This window comes from Heterodontus francisci, chromosome 15, assembly GCF_036365525.1.
Source record: "Heterodontus francisci isolate sHetFra1 chromosome 15, sHetFra1.hap1, whole genome shotgun sequence".
NCBI lineage: Eukaryota > Metazoa > Chordata > Chondrichthyes > Heterodontiformes > Heterodontidae > Heterodontus > Heterodontus francisci.
In genome coordinates this window covers 80,559,667-80,585,532 of record NC_090385.1, presented here as the reverse complement: position 1 = coordinate 80,585,532, position 25,866 = coordinate 80,559,667, and the positions used below count along the sequence as shown (strand labels likewise).

The 25,866-nt window shown below is 41.5% G+C and overlaps 1 protein-coding gene across 4 annotated transcripts in view; it reads left to right on the top strand.

Moving 5' to 3' along the window:
• The window catches only part of LOC137377741 (succinate--CoA ligase [ADP-forming] subunit beta, mitochondrial-like), a 140,190-nt gene that overhangs the window by 103,479 nt on the left and 10,845 nt on the right, over nucleotides 1–25,866 (top strand). For all 4 annotated transcript variants that reach the window (XR_010976477.1, XR_010976476.1, XM_068047732.1 and 1 more), the window contains exon 9: nucleotides 14,880–15,000. Coding sequence is in view for 2 of the 4 variants with exons in the window: in XM_068047732.1 (XP_067903833.1) it covers nucleotides 14,880–15,000 (121 nt within the window). In the remaining 2 variants the exon portion in view is untranslated. The remainder of the gene's footprint in view (nucleotides 1–14,879; nucleotides 15,001–25,866) is intronic.

Sequence of the window (25,866 nt, the reverse complement as noted above, 5' to 3'; positions counted from 1 at the left end):
GTTAATTAAGGATAGCCAGCATGGATTTGTAAAAGGCAGAGCATGCTTGACTAATTGAATTTTTTGATGAAGTAACAGAGAAGGTTGATGAAGGGAAAGTGGTGGCTGTTGTCTATATGGATTTTAAGAACGCGTTTGATAAAGTACCACATAAAAGGCTGGTTAACAAGATTGGGGCTCATGGGATAGGAGGCTCAGTGCCCAATTGGATAAAAAAAAATTGGCTCAAGGACAGAAAACAGCGAGTTGTGGTTAAAATTGCTTTTCAGACTGGAGGATGGCAGGCAGTGGTGTTCCCCAAGGGTCAGTGCCGGGACACTGCTTTTTTTGGTTATATATAAATCACTTGGATATTGGAATACAAAGTAGAATTTCAAAATTTGCCAATGATACCAAACTTGGAGGAGTGGCAATCAGTGAAGATGATACGACCCCCTTGCAACAGTACACAGATAGGCTATCTGAATGGGCAGACAAGTGGCAGATGAAATATAATACAGACAAGTGTGAGGTGATGCATTTTGGCAGAAGGGATAGGATGAGGCAATATAGACTTAATAGTGCAGTTTGAAAAAGTGTGCAGGAACAGAGAGAGACCTGGGGTGCATGTGCATCGATCTTTGAAAGTGGCCAGTCATATTGACAGAATGGTTAGCAAAGCACATGGATCTTGGGCTTCGTAAATAGAGGGATTGAGTACAAAATTTGGAAAGTTATGCTGAACTTTTATAATGCTTTGGTTCAGCTCCAACTGGAGTATTCTGTCCAGTTCTGGTCACACTTTAGGAAAGATGTGAGGGTCCTTGAGAGCTTGCAGAGGAGATCTACCAGAATGGTGCCAGGAATGGGCGATTTTAGTTACAAGGATAGGTTGGAAAAGCTGGGGTTGTTCTCCCTGGAGCAAAGGAAATGGGGGTGGGGGGGGATTTGATAGAGGCATATGAGATTATGACAGGCTTCGATAAGTTAGACAAGGAAATACTGGCTCCATTAGCTGTTGGTACAAGGACTAGGAGACACAAATTGAAGGTTTTGGGCAGGAGATGCAGGGGGAGTATGAGAAAGAACTTTTTAACACAGCGAATGTTGATGACCTGGAACAATCTGCCCATGAGGGTGATGGAAGCACTGCCAAACAGTGATTTCAAAAGGGAACTGGATGGGTACTTGAAGGAAATAACCGAGCAGGGCTAGAAGGATCGAGTGGGGGAGTGGACTGACTGGATTGCTTCATGGAGAACCGACATAGACTCAATGGGCCAAATGGCCGTCTCCTATTCTATAAAAGACTCTCTGAATCTAAGTCACATATCATCCTGAGTTGGGACTATATCGCTGCTGCTCAAGGGCATTAGGGGTGTGCAATAAATGCTGATCTTGTCAGTGATGCTCACATCCCATGAATGAACAAAACAAAAAATTAGGTGCAACCCCCTATGTAGAAGTGCTATAAGCAGGCAGGAGAACCCCTTTGCAGCATTGAACAAAACAGCAATGGGCAGGTAGGGAAGAACAGCAGGTGAAGGTCAAGCATTGATATATACATGCAAGCGCATTTAATAAGCTGTAAGTATATTTGAAAATGTTGCGAAGAGGTGGAAAGTCTTGGATATTGTACAAAGGTTATTACTTTGTCCACAGGTGATACTTTTACCACTGATTCTTGACATACGAGTCTCATGCACCTAGCAGTGACCCCAGTGTAGACTTGCTGGTGTAACTAAGATCCAGCTTGTTTTTTTTTTCTCGCATTAGGAGTGTAATTGTTTACTTTAGGGTTACCGCTGGGTGCACAAGACCTGTAAGTTGGGAACCAGTGGTGAAAACACCTCTTGATGACTAATGATGAACTGCAAAAAAGGAATTGGAGAAAGAAAAATCAGCATGTAAAGTCCATTTTGGAGATGGCAGTTTCTTCATCCACTTTTTTAAACTAATTATTGTGAACTTTTTATAGATGGCTCTTGAACTTGGATGTAGGTCCCATGGAGTATTTAAACAGAATGCTTTTAGTAAGCACTAAGTACTGTTAAAAAATCTATGTAGTCATTGCATTTCTGTATTTCTTGCTCCTTACGATAAACACGTACAACATGGACACTTGGAACGTGCTTATAACATAGAGTCATAGAGTTTTACAGCACAGAAACAGTCTCTTCAGCCCAACGTGCCTGCGCCGATTATCAAGCACCTGTCCTAACTAATCCCATTTTCCCGCACTTGGCCCGTAGCCTTGTATGCTATGGCATTTCAAGTGCTCATCTAAATACTTCTTGAATGTCATGAGTGTTCCTGCCTCTACCACCCCTTCAGGCAGTGTGTTCCAGATTCCAACCACCCTCTGGGTGAAAAAATTCCTCCTCAACTGCCCTGTAAACTTCTTGCCCCTTGCCTTAAATCTATGCCCCCTAGTTATTGACCTCTCCGCTAAGGGAAAAAGTTTCTTCTTATCTATCCTATCAATGCCCCTCATAAGTTTGTATACCTCAATCAGGTCCCCCCTCAGCCTTCTCCGCTCAAAGGAAAACAACCCCAGCCTATCCAGTCTCTCTTCATAACTGAAATGCTCCAGCCCAGGCAACATCCTGGTGAATCTCCTCTGCACCCTCTCCATTGCAATCACCTTCTTCTGGTGCCCAGAACTGTACACAGTAATCCATCTGTGGCCTAACCAGCATTTTATATATAGGTGAGGACTGTTTTTGAAGCCAATTATAATTTACATTATTTTCACTCTAAACATTGTATTTTGCACCTGTAATAATAATGGAAGCATAGACGTAATTGAGGCAAAATGTTGATGTTTATAAGTGTCAGATCGATTAGTGTCAGCTTAGCTCAGATTCAAGCACCACTATGGACATGAGTACATAATTTAGTCTGACACTTCATTGCAGTACTGAGGAATTGCTGCATAACCACAGGTGCCGTCTTTCATATGAGATGGTAAACTAACATGCCTTCCACCTGTTCAAGTGGATTTAAAAGATCCAGTGACACAATTTGAAGAAGAGCAGGCTAATTTACCCAGTGCCCTGACCAGCATTCCTGCCTAAACTGCCACCACCAAAAACCAGATGCGGGACCTTGCTGTGTTTACATTGTTAGCTCTTGTTTGCCCACTTGAAAAGTACTTCATTGGCTGTCAAGCACGTTTCGAAATGCCTGAAAGATGTTAAATAAATTGATTTTTTTTCTTTCATGAAGTATGTTTAGAAAAACCTGTTGGTTGAAAAAGGGTTCTGTAACCTGAATTGTGTACTTCAGTTTATGTAAGACAGAACAGATAAATTTAGTTTTTCATGTTATCTGTGACTTTGCTGATTTGATATTGTAGCTAATAGGGATCAGCTGGCCCTGATGAAACCATCTTTGTGGTTGAATAAATGTAGTGCTTTGATCATACCTGACTGACTCCTATACCTAATTTTCAGAGAGATCTTGCAACAGCATAACCACCAACTTGCAGTTCCATCAGAGATCTGCTCAATATCTACATTATTGTAGAATTTCTGGCACAGACGCAATGGGCCAAGTGGCCTCTTTCTATGCTGTAAACTTTCTACGATTCTATTATTAAACATTGATCTCCTATGGCTGACACTCCATTTATAAAGATACGTTCCCTCACAGGGAACATTAAATCAAAATGTCTTCTGTCTACGGTAGTTCAACGTGACACTAAAAATCCTATGGCACTGTTTTCTGGTTTGGCACTCTGAAATTCTTTGTGCCCTTATCCCTGTCTTTTGTTTCACCTTTTTTTATCTCTTGTATGGAATTTTCACACTGTTTTCTTTATGGTGTCTGCACTTCAATGTTTGTGTCAAACTCTTTATTAGTCTTTTCAAAAGTCGTCTTCCCTCATCTGTTGTCTGTCTTACAATGTCTGCCTTTCATGCACGTTCCTTCACTGATGTACTCAGGTTTTTAACATCCTCTCTTTGAGGCAAGATGGCAACCAACACCCATCAGGTCAAAGGAGTGGAGTACAGTGATTGGACTGAGGCAGTGCTTGTGCACCACACTAGGTAGGCTGAGCTTTGGGAGGGGTACAGCCTGGGATTGGTGTGGGATGAATTTGGTGAAAACACCAGGGGAACTGAGAGGGAGTGGAAGGCTTGGAGTGAGGAATGAGAAGTGGAGCAGACAGTTTCTAGTCGGACAGCTCTTTGGGGGTTGTCAGTATTAGTACTTGAGGGGGATGTAAAATCTTACAGCACTCAGGTAAGAGGATCTGGGAGCACTGGAGCACAGGTGTCTGAATCTGGCAGCAATTTAGAGGTGGACTTTGGAGCCCTAGTTATGGGATATGGGACCTGATATTACTGTAGGCAGGGGTCTGGACCTAGAAACACCAGGGAGCAAGTTTGGATTTAGCAAGACTCTTGGTGGGAGAGAGAACGGTGAAGTCTTCTGTGCTTCACAAACAGCAACACCACTGAAGGAATTAAATGAAGTCAAGAGTTTTGCAGCATGACTTAATTTATTTTGACTATGAGGATTTCACAAGTAAATAAAGTTGGGCTGCACAGACTCTCGACTTTATTTCATTCCGTAGTAGAGAACAAAGGATTCTGCCAGATATAATGAAATGTGCCAGACATAATAACAGTAGAACTCTCTAATTGTCACTGGCTGTAATCTGAGGTCCAGCATGGAAAAAATGAATTAAATATTTAATGTGTGTTTCATGCTGTACACAAGATTTTAAATTACAGAGCAAGGTATCCCTAACTCCTGACATTAAATAAGAAGTGATTACATTGTAGGAATGACAAAACAAGTAATTGGGATCCTGGATTTCTCAAAGGTTGCTTTATATTTACCCAAGGACCTCACATAGGAGAGCCCTGACAGCATTGGAAATCAGGATACAGCATACGCCCAGATTGTAATCTTTGCTATTATATACTTGAGTCAACATCCTGCTATCAACTCTTTGCAGCTTTTTTGTTCCCTTTTCTATATTTCTTTCTGTGCAAGATGGTTACACCCAAAAATAAATCATCTGAAGAAAGCACTGGTTAGTCCTTCACCCACGAGAATTAACATTTTTTTCCAGATCGCCTCCTGTCTCTGAATGCTTGTTTGAATCCTTTATTGTCAAAATCTTGGAACTCCCTACCGAACAGCACTGGTGGGGGCACCATCTCCAGGTGGACTGTAGCGGTTCAAGAAGGCCCACCACCATCTTCTCAGGGAAACTAGCAATGAGCAATCAATACTGGACTTGAGTCAAATTCATAATTCAGAGGCTATACTGTAGTTTGAAACAGAAAACCTAATGCTGATGGGAGTGCCCGTATTAGACTTTTATTATAATCTTATGCATGTAGCAAAATACCTCAAAAAGTGTTAGTGAAAGACAGTTAATGTTTTTGATGGTGTTGGTTGAAAGAGGAACATTGGGCATCTTAATCTTGCTTTCACTATAGATATGCTTTGTGTAAATCAACCTCCTGTATTTAGGTAAAATAAAAATAAAGTACTGCAGATGCTAGAAATCTGAAATAAAAACAAAGTGCTGGAAATACTCAGCAGGTCAGGCTGCATCTGTGGAGAGAGAAGCAGAGTTAATGTTTCATCAGAATCTGATGGAAGGTCACACACCTGAAACGTTAACTCTGCTTCTCTCTCCACAGATGCTGCCAGACCTGCTGAGTATTTCCAGCACTTTCTGTTTTTACTTCGGTATTTAGGGCTAAATTAATAATGGAGGGTCATGCACCATGTATGTTATATTCAAGTCTTTGCAACTGTTTTACTTTCACATTAATAATATCATTAAGCATTCTAGGCCAAATTATTTTTGGTTTGCAAAGCAGAATCCGAGTAGGTGCCAAAATGTGTCTAAAAGAAGTCAACATTTTCTGAGGGTGGGGTGTGGGGGGAGAATGGTTCCACCTCTCTTAGAAAGTAAGTGTGCCTTCAGTATTCTGATTTCCCCTTCAGAAATTTCTGAATCTTCCACTGCTGCAACCCCTGCACCCCCGCCCCCACCCCCCCCCCCCCCCCCCCCCCATATTTTCATCCAAGTCCATTTTCTCTCCCTGGCACATGTAATAAAACAGTGGGCATATGTGCTGCTCAAATTATGCTAGCCCGCATTAAACTGAACTTTCAGAACTACTTGTTTCCACACACCATATCTTCAGACCTGTCTTCGAGTTACCATTTCTTTTTTGAAGTTGTTGGTCTGCTTGTTATCTAGGTTGACAAGTGTACATAATAAAACTTTGTTTTTCATTTGCAAATGTCTCACAGTGAGTCACATTTACTTCAAAATCTCCAACCAACTGGTAAGCAATATAAAATGCCTTGTTTCTAACTATTACAGTTTATGACTGGTGGGCAGGTCCTACTAAGTGGTATTAATCAGTTCCAATTTCAAATATCCAAATAAAATCTTAAGTACTTTATTTTTAGGCTCCTACTATGTATTATTTAATTCTAAATTTAAAATGAAGCTGCTTGCCTTGATCGTACCAAGATGGATGTTGGGAAAAGTGTAAGTCTGTGTCCTGTGCATTTTGTGTAAAAGCTAATACAAAAGATTTACAAAATAAAACTTAACAGTATCTGATCAGATTAACCAGGTTCTGTGTGACATTACACCTAGCCCCATGTGCTTTGTGCAGAGCTAACCCTTTCAGGTACCCACTGACCATAATTTCATTTATTTTCAATGATGCACTTGAAATTCTAGTACAATCTGCACTGTCCAGCAAAAATCTGGGGTAACAATGCATTCTATGATAATAGGATTTTTCCACCAGCAGTTTTCTGAGATAACCAAAAATGTAAGACATTTTAGTTTGAATCTGAATGTTTCACTTTTTATTATGTGGAAAATTTGCCACAAGCCGGCAATATCATTATAACAGAAGTCACATTACAGTGACTAGACTTTTAATTGGTCTACTGTAGCTTGTCCAAGCTTTTCCTCTTCATGGATCATGTGAGCATATACCTAGTATACGTAGAGCCTCACGGGATGTATGCAAAGTTTAAATGAGTGCTCCCAATAACTTGCATATGTATCAAGTTGATGAATCAAACAAAGTGAGATATTCTAATTTAGGATTTATCTACCAATGAGACCACGGTGTTGTGAACAAAAAAAAAGTCCTTTCCAAACCATCCGATCCACATCATCAAATAGAGCAAACAGTTTCAATAAGACATAGAAGCACAGTGAGAACTAAGCTGAAGAGATTTACTAGATTGTTACCGGGGATGAAGGACTTCAATTATGTGGAAAGACTGGAGAAGCTGGGGTTGTTCTCCTTAGAGCAGAGAAGGTTAGAAGGAAATTTGACAGAGATGTTGAAAATCATGAGTGGTTTTGATAGAGTAAATAAGGAGAAACTGTCTCCACTGGCAGGAGGGTTGGTAACCAGAGAACAAAGATTTAAGCTGTTGGCAAAAGAATTAGATGTGGAAGCAATTTTTTTACACAGCTCGTTGTTGTGATCTGGAATGCACAGTCTGAAAGAGTAGTGGAAGTAGATTGAATAGTAAGTTGCAAAAGAGAATTGGATAAATACTTGAAGGGAAAAAATTGCAGGGCTATGGAGAAAGATTGGGGCATTGGCATGAGTTGGATAGCTCTACTAAAGGCATGATGGGCCAAATGGCCTCCTCCATAGCTGTATCAATCGATGATTCTATGGAAAGGTTGAGCCAGGTGCTAGAGAGGTAGAATTGGGTGGCCTGGCATCATACAGAAACTGACCTTATATCTGTAAATAATGAGAGCATATAGATGAGAAAGAGGAGGGGACTAAAGATGGAACCCTTTGAGGGGGGGAGGATGGTGGTGTTTTGAGCAGAAGTATGCTGGTGAGAAGAGAAGCCATTGCTGGAGATGCGCTCTCTCCACTTGGATCTCTAAGAGGAGAACAAAGTGAGGGCACTCCCACTGAGTTGGAGAGTGGAGGAAAGGTATTGAAGGAGGATAGTGTTAAAGGATGTAAAGAGGACAAGGATTGATAATGTATCATGGTCACAGTCACAGAGAATATTGTTGACAACTGTGGATATATCTGAGTCATATGCATTTCTACACGCTATATTTGTCTTTTTGTGTGTCTTCCTCTTTACATCTTACCTTCTCTGTAAGGTGGTAATGAGTTCTTTCACTAATCTGCTCAATTTTACACTCAAACCTGTAAGCAGACAATGCGTATCAATGCAGTAAATTGAGGTGTCCAAATGATGGCGGTGGCTATACGTATAATGCCAGGTATGGCTTTTGTGTCCTTTAGAGATCTTTAAAACTCGCTTTCTTCAATCTTGGACTGGTTTTATTTGATATGATTTAACACAATGATATTAGGTCTATCAAAGGACTTTATTGACTGAAAAGCAGATACCACCTAACCATTGTGCTCATCATGTGAAATGATGTGAGAAAGATCTTTAATCTTCCATTGATGGAAAAGGTGCATGAAATTTTCATGGACTGAAATCATAGTTCACTGTCACTGAATTAGATCATTTAGGTGTGAAGACTTTTACTGCAGTATCGGTGTATATTGTGCAGTTAATACACGTAAAGCTATTGATTACAGAAAGGAAAGTTGAAGAAGGTATAAACTCTGGATAGATGATCCTGGTTTTGTTCTAATTGAAGGGATTTTGTTTTCAAAGTTTCAGTGCTGAATTTGATGATAATTCTACCCTTATTCTGATAACCACTGACAGGCTGTTCAAAATCAGGCCACAGAAGCACCATAAAGGTCATTGTCATACAACGGCTTCACCATGTCCTATTAAACTTTAATCCCAGTTTTTTTTTGTGAATTTTTACGCTTATTGATGTGAAGATGTTGATCAAAAAATGAAACATTTTCCACTTTTGTGTGCATTGTCAGCATCTAGTTTGGCACTAATTAGATATGGAGTAAATCTCCTTGTGCAATGTACTTAAACCCTAATCTAAGACGAACACCATAATTGTATCAGAATTAAGGGTAACGTGGGAAAAAAGATCATTTTTCCCATTAAGCCTAATCTTTCCAATGGACCACCTACAATTTGTATAATCAGAAGCTCTACCCAAACTATTTAATCTCTCCAAAAAGATGTTTATGCACAAGTAAAACAATTAAGCACAAGAAGATTGCTCAGTAAAATCTCTCCCTGACATTTTGGGCGGTCCTGAGGATCTGACGAGGCACTATATAAATGCAAGTTCTTACTTGCACCTTTACCTGAACTATTCTTAAATTTTCTTCTCTTAAATTGTAGCTCAATCAATATCTTTTGCATGCTGGATTCATTTGTAGGTTAATTAATGATGTACTATAGCAGGAATGTGGCATTTTAAGATAAATTCCAATTTATTTGGGAAAATATGTCTCTGATTTTTTTGTTAAGTATCTTGTATGCTCACTCACTTTGTGCCCAAAATATATGCTCTTTTGACTTTGCTGAAGGATTTATTTAAGTTTTTTGCGACTTTGGGTCTGATGAAACAGCATTGGTGGTTGGGAAATAAGCCGTTCAATAAGTAGTATTTTAGTTCTGAAATTTGATCTCGCTAAACTTGATACTTAATTTCCTGTTCATCTGAATATAGGTCTGTTTAGAAAGCTGTGCCTGCAGACGCTGCTTGGAACTCTGGAAGCATGAGACAGTCTCATGCTCTTCCTTGGAAATACACTCAACTTAGATATCCCTGATTTCTCTCTCAGTTTGTTCCCCCCAGAAGGTAGCAGTTGATCGAGTTGAAACCTTCTCTTCCATTCAGTTGGGTCATGAGATACTTCTGCACAGGCAAGATCCTTCAGCTCTCTCTACCTCAGCTAAACCTGAGGGATGCTACCAAATTAAGCTGACCCTCGTCCCCACCACCCCCAGCTTATGCTTAACTGTATCAACAACCTCCTGCAGTCAATATATTCTGTTTTTAAGGACAGAGCAAGAAAACCATACAATGACCTCATAAAATGCAGCCATGAATTTTTTAAGGTGGTATCTGCTGCTTGATCTGCTCAGAGCTTCACTCCTGGGTCTAATTGGATGGAAATACGGAATGCACGTAATTGGATTTTTGACCTGTCTTGATCTCCTTAAAGCAGTAAATAATTTAAAAGTGCCCATTAGATTTTCATAAAATAAAGCTTGCTTTCTCATCAGAGCCTGTGTTTATTTTTGAAATTGGCACTGTGTGGTCCATTGCTATGTTGATCAAGGCAAACATATGGTGAAAGCACATTGATTCATTTTGATTTTATGTAGCACTGCCAGAGTTAGAAAGTTTTATTTCTTTTAAAGTTAGTTGCTAAGAAAACATACTTGTCATTCACCAAAGCCTGTGAATTAGCCGTGCAGCTTCTTCAAGAGCGATAAAGTACCTCATTAGTATTGATTGGAAGTTGGGTGGGAGAAGGAGGAGATGTGACAACAGCAACAGCAACTTGTATTTATAAAGTACCTTTAAGGTAATAAAATGTACTCAAGATGTTTCATAGGAGCATTATATAGTAAAATTTCACACCGAGCCCCAAAAGGAGATATTAGAGCAAATGACCAAAAGCTTGAGAGCTACTGAATGGATGCACTTCCAAGTCTCGCTTTAATCCAGGACTGGCAACCATACATACCCTTCATGGGTCCCACCACTTTCCAGCTCAGCCCTCCCCTCTCCTCAGAGGCCAACAGGCTACCGGAGAATTTTCCTGAGTCTCTTCCCCCGACTGCAACTCTTGACCAATGGATGAATGTGGGGCAGTCTCACCTTTTGAAGTTCAGCCTCTCCTGGGCTCTGAGGCCTTGTCTGGTGCTCTTCTCGTCGCGCGCTACTCACTTCTGGGCACCCAAACCCCCCATGCCCCCCACTTACCCACATACTCAAGCTCGCTACGCCTCCAGTCACAGGTTCCCCCTTTCCCGTCGCACTGCTCCTCCAATCACAGCTGCACTTTGTCCTGTGAACTTGAGGTCATCCAAAACTCTGCTACCCATGTCCTAACTCGCACCAAGTCCCTTTTCTCTATCACCCCTGTGCTCACTGACCTACATTGGCTCCCAGTCAAATAACGTCTTGATTTTAAAAATCTCATCCTTGTTTTCAAATCCCTCCATGGTCTCACCCCTCCCTATCTCTCCAGCCTCACAACGATCCAAGATATTTGCACTCCTCTAATTCTGGCTTCTTGTGCATCCCTTATTTAAATCTCTCCACCATTAGTGGCCACGACTTCAGTTGCCTAGGCCCCAATTTTTGGAATACCCTCCCTACACCTCTCTGTCTCTCCACCTTGCTTTCCTCCTTTAAAGCATGCCTTAAAACCTACCTGAGCTAATGGGCTTCATTTTAAAAGCCCGATGCTGAAATAGGTGGCGGGCGGAAAAATCTGCGGCCTGCACACACGGGGCCCACGTCATGGAGCCGCCATGATTCTAAACACGGCAGCTTATTAGCATGGCCGGGACAGTGGACCCCCCTGATGAAGTGGAAGGGGTGGGCGAGCCGTCGCCGGCAACGCGTCCAGTACCATTTTTAAAGGGCTAAGAGCCATAAACGAGCATTTAAAATTTTAAAGGAACATTGCATTTTAAATTAATAAAAGTAAGTGAAAACATTTTTCCATCTCCTCTCATTCCCCCCCAATAGCCTTACATTAAATTCATTGCCTGCTCACCCCCAAAATGCTTACCTTGACACCGTGACCACCCCCCCCCCCCCCCCCCCAAGTTTATGAACTGTAAGCCTCAACCCCTTCCCATCATTCCCCAACCACTCCGAAGCTTTTTAACCCCACTCCCCCACTCCCACATAGAGAAAATCACCTTCCACCTCCCCACAGATGTTGTGCGTCGTTTCCCCAAACAGGGATTCGAAGGTGCGGCATTGCCAGCTGCCGGAATGAAGATCACAACTTTTTTGCAGAATCGCAGTGGCCTGCAGATTCATTAAAGCTAAGTGTCCATTTGCATATTGTAATGCGGGTTCTGTTACCGAGTGGCGAGGCGGCCGGCATGAGGCCTCGCTGCCGCCGCTGAGATTGGGATGAGGCCTGCTGGCATCGGGGTCGGTGGCGGGCCTCATTCGTTGCTATCTTCATTCCCCCCCTCCGCCCCCCGCCACCATTCCTGGCGTCGGAGAGCCTTTAAAACCCAGCCCAATATCTCCTTTTGTAGCTTAGTGTCATACTTAGTTTTGTAATGCTCCTGGGGTGCGCCTTGGGACGCTTTATTACTTTAAAGGTGATATATAAATATAAGTTGTTCTCTCTAAGCAGACTCTCGGGCTTTTGCCGTTGGGATTTGATGTTCATCTCAGCCCCCGCTCACGCTTACTGTAGCGATCAGCTGTTTATTTGAATGTGCAGACATTTAAAATTGCTGTGCGGCCACACACACATGCACCTTAGAGGAAACATTGGTTTAGTGAGACAATTCCCTTGAGGTCTTAGCAGCTGAAGGCCCGGCCACTAATGGTGGAGCAATTAAAGTTCTGGATACTCGAGGCCAGAATTGTAGCAACACAAATATATCGGAGGGTTGAAGGAGATTACAGAGATTGAGAGGGATCAGACCACAAAGGGATTCGAAAACAATGATGAGAATTTAAAAATTGAAGTTATTTAACTGGGAGTTAATGTGCCAGCGAGTGCAGGGGTGATGGGCAAACAGGACTTGGTGCAAGTATAGACAGCAGAGTTTTAGATGACCTCGGGTTTACGGAGGATAGAATGTGGGAGGCCAGCTAGATGTGCATTGGAATAGTCAAGTCAGAGGTAACAACATGAATAAGCGTTTCAGAAATAGATGAGCTGAAACGGAGATGGCCGACTAGCTCAGAGGATCGGAAGTTCTTTAAAAGAGAAGAATGTCCTGGAGGCTAAAGATTTTTTATTTTTTATTTTTTTATTTAGAGATACAGCACTGAAACAGGCCCTTCGGCCCACCGAGTCTGTGCTGACCATCAACCACCCATTTATACTAATCCTACACTAATCCCATATCCCCACCTTTCTTATATTCCCCTACCACCTACCTATACTAGGGGCAATTTACAATGGCCAATTTACCTATCAACCTGCAAGTCTTTGGCTGTGGGAGGAAACCGGAGCACCTGGCGAAAACCCACGCAGACACAGGGAGAACTTGCAAACTCCGCACAGGCAGTACCCAGAATTGAACCCGGGTCGCTGGAGCTGTGAGGCTGCGGTGCTAACCACTGCGCGCCACTGTGCCGCCCAAGATGAAGGAAAAATAACTGGTCGTATTTCTAATCATTGTTTTTTTGATTGTCAAAGATCCACCTTGACTTACTACTGATAAGTATTTGAGTGAAGCTTTCCAGCATTGTTTACCATTGCCTTGGAGTTTTTTTATTGGCATAGAATTTGCTGTAGTGAATAATGATTTCACAATCATGGTAACTCTGTATCTCATTCGTTTCTTGGTTGTCGTCTAGTACTTTTATAGCACTCCTTTTCTTCATTCCTTGTGCATTTCAGAATTTTTTATACCATTTTCTATTGTGACTTTTCACCCATGTCGGTTTTACTCTCCTGTTTGGCCCTATGCTTACAAATGCCCAAGAGTGAAAATCAAGAGGAGAGGCTTTTTACACATCATTAGCGTTCATAGAGTACAAGCCCACACCATAATTGGACACAACATTGGCATTAATCTCACATAGAGATACTGCCTTCAGGTTGGAAATTTCCGACTGGTTCAGTCGAGGTTGCTGTTCTGAGCTCGGAATTAAGGCACATTCGAATCATAAAATCGTACAGCACAGAAGGAGGTCATTTGGCCCATCTTATCAGTGTGGCTCTTTGAAAGAGCTATCCAATTAGTCCTGTGCTTTCCCCAGTTCTGTACGATGTTTTTTTCCTTTTTTTGAAGTCTATATCAAATTCCCTTTTGAAAGTTACTATTGAATTTGCTGCCACAACATTTTCAGGCAGTGCATTTGTGATCACGCTAACTCGCTGCGAAAAATAACAAGAATGTCTCATCTCGTCTTTGGTTCTTTTGCCAATTATCTTAAATCTGTGCCCTCTGGTTACTGACCCTCCTGCCAGAGAAAACAGTTTCTTCTTATTTACTCTTATAAAAAGTCTTCTTAATGATAGAGTAAAAATTCTACTCTGTGTCTGGCTTCGCTATATCTGATCTGGCTGTGCGCCGTGTTGGAACCTTGGGTGGCTTAAATTGAAATTTGCGTTTAATTGTCCAGTTCTGACATCCTCAGCTGACAGGCACAGAGTTCTGATGTTTTCTTTTGAGGGGGGGATGAAACAAAACCTTACGTCTCCGTGACCTAATTGTTCAGTTATTTGGGGAACTGCAAATTATTTGCTGGCGTAGGTTTAATGATATTTGAGAATTTCTTTGTGAGCAGGTTGCCAGAGGAATGGCAATCATAGCACTTTTCATTTTAAGATGCCATCATATTAAATGTTGCTTTATCATTTTGCTGTACTTTTCTTCAGATTGTTTAATGGTTTTAATCCATTGTTTTCTTAAAAGAATTTGAGGGTAATTCAATTATCACATCATACAGTGCAGCATATAAAACAAATAAGCCGGAAGATTTAATTGTCCATCAAATTGCCGAACAAGAACTAACTTCAGATTGCTACTATTTAAACTTTGTACTGGCATCATTACTCTATAAAACTTAAATCACGCAATCACAAAATTGTAGTGTACAATTTTACATATCTTGATATATTTATGCCTTTGATTAATGGAGAAGGTGCCTCTGCTATATTTTTTGTTTTCTTAAGATTATATTGTGGACAGACTTATTATTTAAAGTCATAAATCAGAAGTTTTTATTACCTATGATTTTTTTTTTCAATAACACTGGTCGATGATGATTACCTAATTATTTGTTTTGCTTGCAGGTTCAGGCAATTCTGGTGAACATTTTTGGTGGCATTATGCGTTGCGATATAATTGCTCAAGGAATCATTACTGCTGTTTCAGATCTGCACATGAAAATTCCTATTGTTGTTCGATTGCAAGGTGAGAGCATCCATAACTTTAAAACCCTTGCTTATAAATATGTATCTGAATTTTGATGAAGGGTTACACCTGAAACATTCACTTATCTTTTCCCTGTGCAGATACGACTGGCTTGCCATGTATCTTTAACACTTCCTGTTTGGGTGCACTCTCAGTATTTGATCACTGCATTAGGGAAATAGGAGCTAGTGGAAGTTGACAGGAACTGTGGTAGTAAGTAAGTAGAACACAGTACTGGGTAAGAGACTGACATTAGAATTGTGGGTGAGCTGAAGTTTTCTTTATTGGGTGGATGGTGGTTAGCACATTGAACAAATAGAGTGGATAGAAGGGCTGACTGTTTTGAAGTTCGCAGAGTAGTCAAGAAGGACTAACATGCCGTGCTCATAGTCACGTAGAATATTGGTGACTTTGAGCAGTCTGGTGTCAGTACTGTGAAGAGATTTGAGCAGGGACAGGTGATTCTGAGGACCTTAAAAAGGAAGAGGAGTGTGGGAAATGAGCAGTAGTTTAACAGGATGGTAGAGTCGAGAGTGGTCGTTTTAAAGAGGGGAATTCTAACTGTTTGGAAGGTGAAGAAGAATTCCAAGATCTGATGAGATTTATTGGCGATGTCTGTGTCGCAGAGGTAGTTGAATGATTAGGAGCCTGGCCGGCATGGTGCTGAGGAAGCAAGTGGTGGGTCTCATGGACTCAAGGCGAGGAGAAGTGTAAGGATATTCTGGAGAAGGGACTGGGGCAGAAATTTTAGAGATGATGAAATCCATGAGATTATTACACCCATCGAGTCTCTTGCCTCCAGTACATGAACTTCCCCATCAAGCATCTGATTATATTATAAGTAACCCCAGTATGCTTTTCTTTATTACCTTTTTGGGTAGATCATTCCAAACATTTACGTTTTGGGAAATAACTTTTTCCTTTTTGTCTATTCTAAATTTACTTTCCACTTATGCGCTCTGGTCCTGTTTTCTTGGTAATAATAATCCATTTACTTATACATGCATGTTGAAGAATGGCCTTCTTTCCAAACCATAGAGCTTAATTTCTCTAATCTTTCCTCATGCTTACTCCCTTTAAAATTGGGATCAGTCTTATTGTTTTTACTCTGTCTAATGCAAGTATATTTTGATAGTTAGACAATTTGTGCAGATTAGAAACAGTGAAGGTCAAAGGACTGATCCTTGTCAGACTCCGTTCATGACTCCCCTCCATTCCCCTTAATCAGAAGTCGTTCATGAAAGTTTTTTTTGAAAGTCTAAATAAACCATAACGTGTGGAGTGTTTAATATCCTTTAAGCAGAATCCTCCCTTTCAATTTCCATACCTGCTGTGAGTAAATTATTGCTTTACAGGTACTGTTCCACATACACCGTTATTTTACCTCCTATTAATGCTAAGTTTATAGGCATGTAGTTACCTGGTCAATTTTGTTAACCTTTTTAAAAATACAATTCCATATTGTGACAGAAAGCAGTGTCTCAGATATTTTCTTGGTCTCTTCTGGCAACTTAGGAGTGTGTACCGTCGGCTCTGGGGTATATGTTAGTCTTACGTTCCCTGAACTTACTGGGTATTTCTGCAGTGCTGACTTCAGAACCCTGTCAAGATGCAGTGTACTCGATGCAGTGTCTGATCTGTCTAATATTTCAGCTATCTTTCTGATTCTTATTTAATTCTGTACAGGAGTGTCGAGACAGTTTTATGATTATATATGTTAGCTTATACAATTAGACTGATCTGTCTACGCTTTTTATCATTTTTTTAAGTTATTGCTATTTTTAAAACTCTGGAATCTTTTTGTCACTGATTTATTTGCTGATTGTTCATGTCTGGCTACATGACCATTAACTTGACTGTTTCTTTGGACAAAAGTGATGAGAAAATAATACAACTGACAACAGAGTGGTCTTGAATTCAAACTTATTACCAGAGTAGCAACCAACTATTAGAATGAGAACAGTCAAGAAATATTTAGGCTGACATGCTTAAGATAGAAACAGCTATCTCTAAAAACTTAAATATACATTGTAGATAGATTTACCCTTTAAGACCATACTCTTTGTTCCATTAGTTGTAAGGTATTTTTGAAAATTCTGGGGACATGATGTAAATGTAAATACAAGTTTTTTTCTTTTCGCCAAGAACATACAGCCACCCTGTAAAGTATGTTTCTTGTTCAGCTTTGTTATTTTCTGTAATTATTTCTTCGGGAGAATAACCTCTTTCATGTAGAGAAAATCTCACTGGCTCATATTTTGTAATCCATTAGAGTGAATCTTCTGTTTTGGGATCTCTTCTATGTAATATCTTCATAATGATCTGATGCTTGCATCATTTATGGATATGTATCAATTATTTGGACTTGAATATAGGGGGTATGATTAAGAATTTGCAGACAATACAAAAAATTAGCTATGTGGTTGATCAGAAGAAAGCTGTAGACAGCAGAAAGATATCAATGGATATTAAGATGAACGTAACGGTAGCCAGTGGAGTTCAGTCCGGAGAAATGTGAAATAATGCATTTGGGGAAGACTAACAAGGCAAGGGAATGCACAATAAATGGTGGGATACTGAGAAGTGTAGAGGAACAGCGGGACCTTGGAGTGCATGTCCACAAATCCCAGATGGATCAGACAGGTAGATAAGGTCGTCAAGAAGGCATACAGGATAGTTGCCTTTATTAGTCAAGTCAGAGAATATAGAGCTGGGAGGTCATGCTGGAACTGTATAAAACACTAGTTAGGCCACAGCTGGAGTGCTGCATGTAGATCTGGTCATTGCACTATAGGAAAGATGTGATTGCACTAGAGAGGGTACAGAGGAGATTTACGAGAATTTTAGTTACGAGGAAAGATTGGATAGGCTGGAGTTGTTTTCTTTGGAACAGAGGAGGCTGAGTGGAGACCTATTTGAAGTATATAAAATTATGACGGGTCTAGATAGAATGGATATGAAGGCTCTATTTCCCTTGGTTGGGGGTCCATAACCCAAAGGAGCATAGATTTAGGATACAGGTAGGAGGTTTAAAGGGAATTCGGGGAGAAATCTTTTCCCCAGATGGTGGCGGGGATCTTGAACTCCCTGGCTGAAAAGCTGGTGGAGGTAGAAACCCTCATAACATGCAAAAAGAACTCAGATATGCACTTGAAGTGCCATTACCAACAAAGCTATGGACCAAGGGCTGGAAAGTGGGATTAGGCTGAATGGCTACTTGTTGGCTGGCAGGGACCCAAGGGCTGAATGGCCTCCTTCTGTGCTGTAAATTTCTATTCTGTGATTCTATGATTTGTAGATGATATAAAGCTAATGAAGGTGGTAGACTAAAGCTGAACAAGGTATGGTACAGGAAGATTTGAATGCACTTGGGAATTGGGCAGACAGGTAGCAGATGAATTTCAATGTAGAGAGACGCAAAGTGCTTCACATGAGGGCAGAAAATTCAGTAAGGGAGTATTACTTAAATAGAAATAAAATAATATCAATGGAAAGTGAAAGAGTTTGGTGGGGAGGATGGGTCCTGATCAACAACAAATTGAAGCTATTGCAACAATGTTCAAATGCAGTTAGTAAAGCAGCTAAGATTATGGGATGTATTGAGGTCAATATTGAGCTGAAATAGCCAGGCAATCCTGTCACTTTACAAATCAATGGTGTGACTGCACTTAGAAAATTGTGTGTGGTTCTTGTTTCCTCAGTAGCAGCAGTGTGTACCTTCTACAAGATGCACTGCAGCAACTCACCAAGGCTCCTTCGACAGCACCTTCCAAACCCGCCGCAATGGCTCAATGGGAAAAGGCCACTGTGTAAGGCCCTCCTGCCATAGTGAACCGAGGGGTGGAACCCATGTAAAACCCTTTGGGCTGTATGCACCAAAAATGTTTTTGCTGTGTAATGCAAATGTACATTGCATATAAAATGGAATGGCAAGAGTTGTGAGGCACCTCATGTTCTGTATCGAAGGAATCTGATCTCTATGGTACTTTCCGAAATGTGAAATTTGGACTGTTTTGTAATGTATTTTTTTGCAAATTTTTATGAATAAAGTATATTTTTGGGATAAAAAGGCACCTTCCTAACCTGCAACCTGTACCACCTCGAAGGACAAGGGCAGCAGATGCATGGGAACACCACCACCTGCAAGTTCCCCTCCAAGCCACACACCATCCTGACTTGGAACTATATCGCCATTCCTTCACTGTTGCTAGGTCACTATCCTGGAACTCCCTTCCTAACAGTACAGTTGGTGTATCTACACCCAAAGGACTGCAGCAGTTCACCACCAGCTTCTCAAGGGCAATTAGGGATGGTCAATAAATGCTGGCCGAGCGAGTGACGCCCATATCCCCCCAAACAAATAAAAAAAATACACAGAAGAGGGCAACCACAATGGTTGAGGGGATGATGAAATTGGATCAGGGGAAGGGTTATGTAACTTGGACATGTTTTCACTGGAAGAGATATGGTTGAGAAGTGATTTAATTGATGTTTTTATGATTTTAATGTAGATAAGAATGAACTGCTTCCACTTTGTCCAGAACCAGAGGACACAGCCTGAGTTTAAAGTTCAAAATGAATCTGAGGAAACATTATTTCAGTGCAAGCGTGGTAAATCTTATGGTGCACACTCCCGAGGGAGATGATAGAAGCAGATGGTATTGATACTTTCAAATGCAAGTTAGGTAGATTTCTTTCAGGAGATAATATTTTGAGTTACAGTATATGAATAGTTTGAGACATGAAGTGGTAATTGTAGCATGCTTGGAAGGAGCAGATGACTTTGGACCGAAGTTTCCCAAAGCTTTCCACCACTAGGAATTTTCATCTTATTTGTTGTAGATTAGATGATGGAGGTTTAGATTAGATTAGATTAGAGATACAGCACTGAAACAGGCCCTTCGGCCCACCGAGTCTGTGCCGAACATCAACCACCCATTTATACTAATCCTACACTAATCCCATATTCCTACCAAACATCCCCACCTGTCCCTATATTTCCCAACCACCTACCTATACTAGTGACAATTTATAATGGCCAATTTACCTATCAACCTGCAAGTCTTTTGGCTTGTGGGAGGAAACCGGAGCACCCGGAGAAAACCCACGCAGACACAGGGAGAACTTGCAAACTCCACACAGGCAGTACCCGGAATCGAACCCGGGTCCCTGCAGCTGTGAGGCTGCAGTGCTAACCACTGCGCCACTGTGCCGCCCTAATTGTAATTGTAACAATTAGTCAACAATGCCATTTTATCAGGCAGCATTTTTAAAATTTTTGTTTCACGGAATTTGAACGTCGTTGGCAAGGCCAGTATTTGTTGCCCAACCCTAATGCTCTTAGAAGGTGGTGGTGAGCTGCCTTCTTGAACCGCTGCAGTCCATTGTGGGGTAGGTACACCAACAATGCTGTTAGGAAGGGAGTTCCAGGATTTTGATCCAGCGACAGTGAAGAAATGGCAATATAGTTCCAAGTCAGGATGGTATGTGGCTTGGAGATGGTGGCGTTCCCACATGTTTGCTGTCCTTGTCCTTCCAGGTGGTAGAGGTTGTGGGTTTGGAAGGTGCTGTTGAAGGAGGCTTGGTGAGTTGCTGCAGTGCATCTTGTATATGGTATACGCTGTTGCCACTGTGCGCCAGTGGTGCAGGGAGTGAATGTTGAAGGTGCTGACCAAGTGGGCTGCTGTGTCCTGGATGATGTTGAGCTTCCTGAGTGTTGGAGCTGCACTCATCCAGGCAAGTGGAGAGTATTCCATCACACTCCTGACTTGTGCCTTGTAGATGGTGGACAGGCTTTGGGGAGTCAGGAGGTGGGGTACTCTCTGCAGAATCCCCAGCCTCTGATCTGCTTTTGTTGCCACAGTATTTATGTGCTTGGTCCAGTTCAGTTTCTAGCCAATGGTAACCCACCTCCCCCCCAGGATGTTGATAGTGGGGAATTCAGCAAAGGTAATGCCGTTGAATGTCAAAAGGAGATGGTTAGATTCCCTCTTGTTGGAGATCGTCATTGGCTGGCACTTGTGGCATGCATATTACTTGCCACTTATCAGCCCAAGCCTGAATGTTGTCCAGATCTTGCTGCATATGGATACAGACTGCGTCAGTATCTGAGAATGGTAGAAGGTGAACTGGACAGACCTTGGTCTTTTCATGTCTGACAATTCCTATGTTCTTGTGTTACTGTTATGGAAATTATAAGCATATCTCTATCTCCATTTGTAATAGAAAAATGACCATTCATGTGGTTTCAAGTCATCAACTGTAATATCCCACAGGAATAAAAGGCTGTACTTTTAACCCAGTGCACCAGCACAAGTAACACTCAAAACTGATTTTCCAGGATTTGACTCTAATTAAGACTGAGCATAATAAAAAAGAAAACAACATATTTATACAACACTTTTAAAGTAATGAAACTTCCCAAGGCGCTTCGCAGGAGCATTATATAAAAAAAGACACCAAGCCAAATGAGGAAATATTAGAAATAAAAACAGAAAGTGCTGGAAATACTCAGCAGGTCTGGCAGCATCTGTGGAGAGAGAAGCAGAGTTAACGTTTCAGGTCAGTGGCCTTTCATCCGAACTGAGGAAATATTAGGGTAGGTGACCAAAATCTTGGCCAAAGAGGTAGATTTTAAGGAGTGTCTTAAAGGAGGAAAGCGAGGGAGAGAGGCAGAGAGATTTAGGGAGGGAATTCTAGATTTTAAGGCCGAGGCAACTGAAAATGCAGCCACCGACGATGGAGAAATTAAAATCAGGGATGCTCAAAAGGCCAGAATTAGAGAAGCGCAGATATCTTGGTGAGTTGTAAGGTTGATGGAGTTTACAGTGATAAGGAGGGGCGAGGCCATGGAGGGATTTGAAAACAAGGATGAGAATTTTAAAATCAAGGCATTGCTTGACCTGGAGCCATTGTAGGTCAGCGAGCACAGGGGTGTTAGTAAACAGGACTTGGTGCGAGTTAAGACACGAGCAGCAGCGTCTTGGATCATCTCCAGTTTATGGAGGGTAGAATGTGGGAGACCAATTAGGAGTGTATTGGAATATTCAAGTCTAGAGGTAACAAAGGCATGAATGAGGGTTTCAGCAGCAAATGAATTGAGAATGGGCAAAGTTGGGCGATGTTACGGAGGTAGAAATAGGCAGTCTCAGTGATGGCGTGAATATGAAAAATGGGAACGGATTTGGGAGAAGACAACATGTTCAAGGACTTTTAAGGAGAGGAAAGGGAAGTTAGAGATGGGACAGTAGTTTGCAAGGACATTGGGTCAAGGGTTGGTTTTTTGAGGAGAGGGGTGATGGTAAATCTAAAGGAAAGTGGGACAACAGCTGAAGAGAGAACCGTTACCATCTGTTAACATGGGGATCAGGAGGGGAAGTTGGGTGGTCAGCAGTTTAGTGGGAATAGGGTTGAGGGAGCAGGAGTTGGGTCTCATGGACAAGATGAGCTCGGAGAGGGCATGAGGGGAGATAGGAGAAAGAGAAATGCTTGAGTTTCTGTTTGTCATCATTTATGAAACTTCACATGGGCACATTTAAGGTACGCAAATGCAGTTGCAGTTTGATCTTTTAAATACTGAATACCTTTTACTATTTTTTGAATTACATACATTTTGTAATTGTTGCAGTATCAATTTTCTGGAAATTTACTGTGATCCAGTAATGTTTCTTGAGCGTATTGTAGCTCAGGTTTATCTAAACATTTGTCTTAATTGGTCACATAAATGCATACCAAAGTGCATTGATTTTTGTGTGTGTGTCAAATTGTTGGTATTAACAGATCTTGGTGTTTCAATGTCTGATTTATTCGCCAATTAGGCAACAATGCTAAAACAGGCCTTTACTAACCTGCAGATCCACAAACTTACAACACAACAAACGAGCAAAAAAAAAACTTAAGTAGCAAATTTCCAGGGTTTTGAGGGCCAGATTGCCGGGCCTTAGAGTTTTCCTTGGACCCTAGGACTGCAATATCGACACCTTTGTTTTAGATGATACTGCAAAGCTAATCTGGCCTACAGGAAAGATTCCCTTTAGGGCATCCTGCCAGTTTGATTGTGTAATTAACCCCACTCCCAAGGGCCACCTAACTTGTTCATGCCAACCCTCCTTGCTCCTTTTTCTCATGTTGTCAATACGTCAGATTCATGCCATTACTGAGATAAAATGGACTGTACAGAATTGCATTTGTTTTGTTTAATGGCTATGAGATCCTCATTAATTTATACTGATAAAAATTTAACTAATTAAAAGATGTCCGAGCTTTAAATTTGAAGTTAGAAACATAGAAACTTTACAGTACAGAAGGAAGCGATTCAGCCCATTTTCACAGAATCATAGAATTGTTCCAAAGCAGAAGGAGGTCATCCGGTTCATCGTGTCTGCACTGGCTCTTCGAAAGAGCAACTTACTCAGCGCCACTTCTCCACCTTCTCCCGGTAACCCTGCACAGTCTTCCTTTTCATATAACTGTCTAATTTCCTTTTGAATGCTTCAATTGAACCTGTCTCCACCACACTCTCAGGTAGCGTATTCCAGACCTTAACCACTCTCTGCTTGAAAAGATTTTTCCTCATGTAACTCTTGCTTCTCTTGCCAAATACTTTAAATCTGTGCCCTTTTGTTCTCTATCCTTTCACATTGTGGGAACAGTTTCTCTCTATCTACTCTGTCCAGACCCTTCATAATTTTGAATGGCTCTATCAAATCACCTCTCAGCCTTCTCTTCTCCAAGGAAAACAGCCCTAACTTCTCCAATCTATCTTTATAACTGAAGTTCCTCATACCTGGAACCATTCTTGTGCATCTTCTCTGTACTCTCTCCAATGCCTCATGTCTTTCCCAAAGTGCGGCGCCCAGAACTGGACGCCATACTCCAGCTGCGGCTGAACTAGTGTCTTATACAAGTTCAATATAACTTTCCTGCTCTTGTACACTATGCCCCTATTAATAAAACCCAGGATACTGTATGCTTTATTAACTGCTCTCAACCTGCCCTGCCACCGTCATTGACTTATGCACATTTACGCCTAGGTCTTGCTGCTCCTGCACCCCCTTTAGAATTGTACCCTTTATTTTATATTGTCTCTCCACGTTCTGCCTACCAAAATTAATCACTTCACATTTCTCTGCATTGAGCTTCATCTGCCACCTGTCCGCCCATTCCACCAACTTGTCTGTGTCTTTTTGGAGTATCCTCCTCACAGTTTGCAGTGCTTCCAAGTTTCGTACCATCTGCAGACTTTGAAATTGTGCCCTGTACACCAAGGTCTGGGTCATTAATATATATCAGGGAAAGCAAGGGTCCCAGCGCTGACCCCTGGGGACATCCACTACAAACCTTCCGTATCCATGTTGCCACTGTCCCTTTTATTCCATGAGCTACAAGTTTGCCCACAAGTCTGTTGTGCGGCACTGTATCAAACGCCTTTTGAAAGTCCATGTACACCACATCAACAGCCTTGTCCTCATTAACCATCTCTGTTACCTCTTCAAAAAACTCCAACAAGTTAGTTAAACATTTTTTTCCCTTAAAAAAAATATCCATGCTGGCTTTACTTAATTAACCCGCATTTGTCCATATGTCTATTAATTTTGTCTGGAATTGTTTTTTCTAGAAGTTTCCCCACCACTGACGTTAAACTGACTGGCCTGTAGTTGCTGGGCTTATCTTTGCACCCTTTTTTTGAAGAAGGGTGTAACGTTTGCAATTCTCCAGTCCTCAGGGTCTAAGGAAGACTGAAAAATTATGGCCAGTGCCTCCACAATTTCCATTCTCACTTCCCTCAGTATCCTTGAATACATCTCATCCGGTCCTGGTACTTTATCCACTTTAAGTACAGACAACCTATCTAATACATCCTCTTTATCAATTTTAAGCCCTTCGAGGGTCTGAATTACCACCTCTTTCACCATTGCCCGGGTTGCATCTTCTTCCTTGGTAAGACAGAAGCAAAGTATTAATTTAATACCTCAGCTATGCTCTCTGCCTCCATGTGTAAATCCTTTTCATGATCCCTAATCGGCCCAACACCTCCTTTTACCACCCTTTTACTATTTATATGTCTATAGAAAACTTTGGGATTTCCTTTAATGCTAGCTGCCAGTCTCTTTTCATGCTGTCGTTGCTTCCCTTATTTGTTTTTTCACATCCCCTTTGGACCTGCTATATTCAGCCTGGTTCTCAATAGTATTTTCTACCTGGCATCTGTCATAAGCACACTTTTTCTTTCTCTACCTCTTTTGTCATACAGAGAGCTCTGGAGTTGTTTGCCCTACCTTCCCCTTTGAGGGAACATACCTTGACTGTGCCCGAACTATTTCATCTTTGAAGTAGCCCATTGTTCAGCTGTTGGTTTTCCTGCCAGCATTGCACCGCAGTGACTCCAGCCGCTGCTCGAGTTCCAAACCCCAAGCTGAAGCTTCTGCAGCCAGTGACACTTCCTACAGATGTGTTTGACTTGGACACATGGTGCATCCTTGACTTCCCACATGTCACAGGCTGTACATTCCACTCAGCCAAGCTGCCCTGCCATACCTTACCTTTACAGAATACTTAATGTAAGTGGAATAGCTTACCAGTTACTCACCAGCCAGCTCCTTCCACTGCACCGAAGCAAGAACCAAATACTGGAGGGCAACAAAAGGAGCACCTCCTCCCCACTTTGCCGAACTCACCACCCACCAAACCCGTATCTCCACACTAAGCTTGTTGTCTGCACTCTGTTTGCAGGCTGCACCCAGACTTCTGTATTTATACTTTTTGAAGCTGAAACTGCAGTAACCAGATTGGACTGGTCATCCATTTAACTAATCAGCTGTAAAGCAGTAGAGTCTATTAATCCCTGTCTAAGACTGGAAGAAACTT